Below are 3,122 nucleotides of genomic sequence, written 5' to 3'. Positions count from 1 at the left end.
ATATTTATACGACATAAATTTAATATGATTATATTGGTATTCTAAAATATTGATTTATGATTGTGATTTTGTATCATAAAAGTTACATGTTAGCAGAGTATTCTCTTATGGATCATGCCATATAGTTCTACAATATATTCCCTGTAAGATAATAGTTCTACAATATACTCCCTCCGTCTCAAAATTCTTGTCTTACATTTGTCTAGATATCTTGTCTTAGATTTGTCTAGATATCCGTATCTAGACAAATCTAAGACAAGAATTTTGGGACGGAGTATCTAGACAAATCTAAAACAAAAATTTTAGGACGAAGGAGTATAAATATGAAATCAATATGTTTAGACAGGAAAATATGGTTATATAATTTCCTGTCTGGACATATTGCTTACATGAAGCAATTATATGTTATAGAACTATATATGACATGATACATCTAGTAACATCAATTTGATCTTTCGGATTATAGCATATTTATGTATATATGATCAAACTTAAAAACATTTGACTGGAAAGACATAGTAAAATTAGGACATGCAATTTAAATCAGGGTAGTACTTCATCCGTTTATAAATATAAGATGTTTTGGATATTTTAATATAGTCTTTGTTCAGATTGAAATGAGTGAACAAACACACTAAAACATAATATTTATATACATCTGATTCAGGGAAAGTTAAAACATCTTAGCATTTGTGAAGGGAGGGAGTATAGATATCGTGCTATTGTTTTCAGACTTAAGCGGTTGGTAACAGTAAGGAAGTGTGAAAAGTGCTTGGTCTCGGAGACAGAGTAATCAATTTAGTACCCTCGCAAAAAAAAAGAGTAATCAATTTAGTACATGTACTTTTTCAAACGAACAATACACTGAAGCACAAGCTAGAAACAAATATCTCCATGAACCGAAAAGACTACTACTAATAATAAATATGTATGCAAATCATCCAGCTCACCGACCGACCAGCCCATGAAAATAGCTAGCCTGTGAAGCAGGGAGCCAGCGACTGGTCCATCGTTGAGCAGGATGTTTGCCCAGCTCACTCATTTAATCCGAAAGGTCGGTGGTTTAATGGCTCGCTCTGATTAGCCTTAGCTAGAAGCATCAGGATGTACTACTACTTGGACATCCTTACCATACAGAATTATAGCTAGCAAGCCAAACAGGAAGACGCGTCAGCTCCTTTTCTTCCATTTTTCTTTCCCCATCTGTGTATATATATATATGGCCCCTCTCTTCGCCCCACGGTTCAGTAACCAAAGAACACTTCGCCTCGCCCTCCACCACGCTTCATCGGTTGTGGTTCAAAGGCAAAAGTCGTGTGAGATCATGGGCGCCTTGGATCACCTCTCTGATTTGTGTAGCATGACGGAGACAAAGGAAGCCCTCAAGCTCAGGAAGAAGCGCCCACTGCAGGTGAGGTTTGTGGAATTCAGAGACATGTGCTTTTGCATAATCTTCATCGGCTTATTTCTTGAAATCAGTTTCAGCTGGAGTATTATCTTGTGCAGAGATTTATGGGTTTTTCACCGTTCTGTTGAGCTGCTATGTACGTGATTTATGAACTGGAGCTTTTTATGTACAGACGGTGAACATCAAGGTGAAGATGGACTGCGAGGGCTGCGAGAGGAGGGTCAAGAACGCCGTCAAATCGATTCGGGGTAGTCATATCTACGTCAAATAATACTATCTACTCCGGGAGATAAAACTTTGGTGTAAATTTGATTGAGCGAACGTTGAACGATCTCATCTCTGTGGGTGGGTGGCACAGGTGTGACGAGCGTGGCCGTGAACCCCAAGATGAGCAAGGTAACGGTAACGGGGCACGTGGAGCCGCGCAAGGTGCTGGAGCGGGTGAAGAGCACGGGGAAGGCGGCAGAGATGTGGCCGTACGTGCCCTACACCCTCGCCACCTACCCCTACGTCGGCGGCGCCTACGACAAGAAGGCACCGGCGGGCTTCGTCCGCAGCGCACCGCAGGCCATGGCCGACCCCGCCGCGCCTGAGATCCACTACATGAACATGTTCAACGACGAGGACGTCAACGCCTGCACCGTCATGTGATCTAATCATCGTAATCACCAGCTCCTTCCACTCTAGCCGACGCCCAGCCGCCCAGCGGGAAGACATGCTTGATATGTCTTCATGCATCACAAAGACTGTATTTGTATATAGTATATGTTTTTTCGCTTGGGAAAAGGGGATACCAAGAAGATGAGCTTGCGTGCGAATAGCTATAATATACTACTCCCTCTGTAAGCTAATATAAGAGTATTTAGATTACTACTTTAATGATCTAAAAGCTCTTATATTAGTTTACGGAAAAAGTACTACAAAGAAAGAGCTAAAGTTTAATAAGCGTACATAACTACTCCCTCCGTTTCAAAATAGATAATCCAACTTTATACTAAACGAAGGAAATAAGTGTGAAGCACATCTTGTTGCGCCGTTTTTCGATTATGAGATTGATGCAATCACCCATTTTCATACTTCTTTCTATACAATTGCATATCAGCGATTTCAAGAGACGCTTGTGATTCTTCAACAGCATCAATCTAATGGAGGCCCTGACAAGTAGATCTATCCATGAAAGACAACCAACTCTTATATTTAATCTTTAGCCCTGATATTTCCTAGAACTGATATTGGTTGATAGACTTATAATTATTTACTTTTTTATGAAATGAAATTACCTTAGAATGATTGTCTACGATTTCAGCTAAAAAGGACAACCAACTCTACTGATTCTTCAACATCAATCTAATGTACGCCCTAACAAGTGGACCTACCCATGGAAGACAACCAGCTATTCATCTGAATAGATGTATAACATAATGTAACAGGGTGCTGCAGCTCACTTCATTTTCAATAACATGTGGAAAAGTGCTGCAATTCTCAAGCATAAAACCTTCTTTTAGTTGTTGCGGCATGACAGAGTGAACTCAAGAGATTTGTTGCAAAGAAAAAACTTTCATTTGCCATCACACTATTGTGAATTCTCCAACCTTCACTCAAGAAACCTTCTTGGGACTGCCCCTTCATCCTCGCCTGCTGGGACACTATTTACTTCTCCAGAAACAATGACATTTCTTTGCTTAATAATATCATTCTAAGGGCATCTTCAATG

At 40.1% G+C, this 3,122-nt stretch overlaps 1 protein-coding gene across 4 annotated transcripts; it reads left to right on the top strand.

Moving 5' to 3' along the window:
• Positions 1-1,026: 1,026 nt before the first annotated feature.
• On the top strand, positions 1,027-2,358 carry LOC123058342 (heavy metal-associated isoprenylated plant protein 20). Of its 4 annotated transcripts, none has more exons than XM_044481087.1 (3): positions 1,027-1,411; positions 1,581-1,659; positions 1,767-2,358. In XM_044481087.1, exons 1-3 carry the CDS (start codon positions 1,220-1,222, stop codon positions 2,057-2,059), a joined length of 564 nt encoding a protein of 187 aa, XP_044337022.1. In that variant the 5' UTR covers positions 1,027-1,219; the 3' UTR covers positions 2,060-2,358. The 4 variants fall into 4 exon arrangements, with proteins under 4 accessions (XP_044337022.1, XP_044337025.1, XP_044337024.1 ...); XM_044481090.1 differs by having other exon boundaries at positions 1,073-1,411; positions 1,507-1,656; XM_044481089.1 differs by having other exon boundaries at positions 1,074-1,416; positions 1,581-1,656.
• The last annotated feature ends 764 nt before the right edge of the window (positions 2,359-3,122 follow it).

Source organism: Triticum aestivum, chromosome 3A, assembly GCF_018294505.1.
Source record: "Triticum aestivum cultivar Chinese Spring chromosome 3A, IWGSC CS RefSeq v2.1, whole genome shotgun sequence".
Lineage (NCBI taxonomy): Eukaryota > Viridiplantae > Streptophyta > Magnoliopsida > Poales > Poaceae > Triticum > Triticum aestivum.
The sequence above is the reverse complement of the archived record's forward strand: the minus strand, read 5'-3'. Positions and strand labels throughout refer to the sequence as shown.

Excerpts from the sequence above, each read along its gene's own strand:
- LOC123058342 (XM_044481087.1), top strand. The coding sequence starts at position 1,220 with ATGGCCCCTCTCTTCGCCCCACGGTTCAGTAACCAAAGAACACTTCGC. Across the intron at positions 1,412-1,580 it reads GGAAGAAGCGCCCACTGCAG|ACGGTGAACATCAAGGTGAA; the intron begins GTGAGGTTTGTG and ends TTTTATGTACAG. Across the intron at positions 1,660-1,766 it reads CGTCAAATCGATTCGGGGTA|GTGTGACGAGCGTGGCCGTG; the intron begins GTCATATCTACG and ends TGGGTGGCACAG.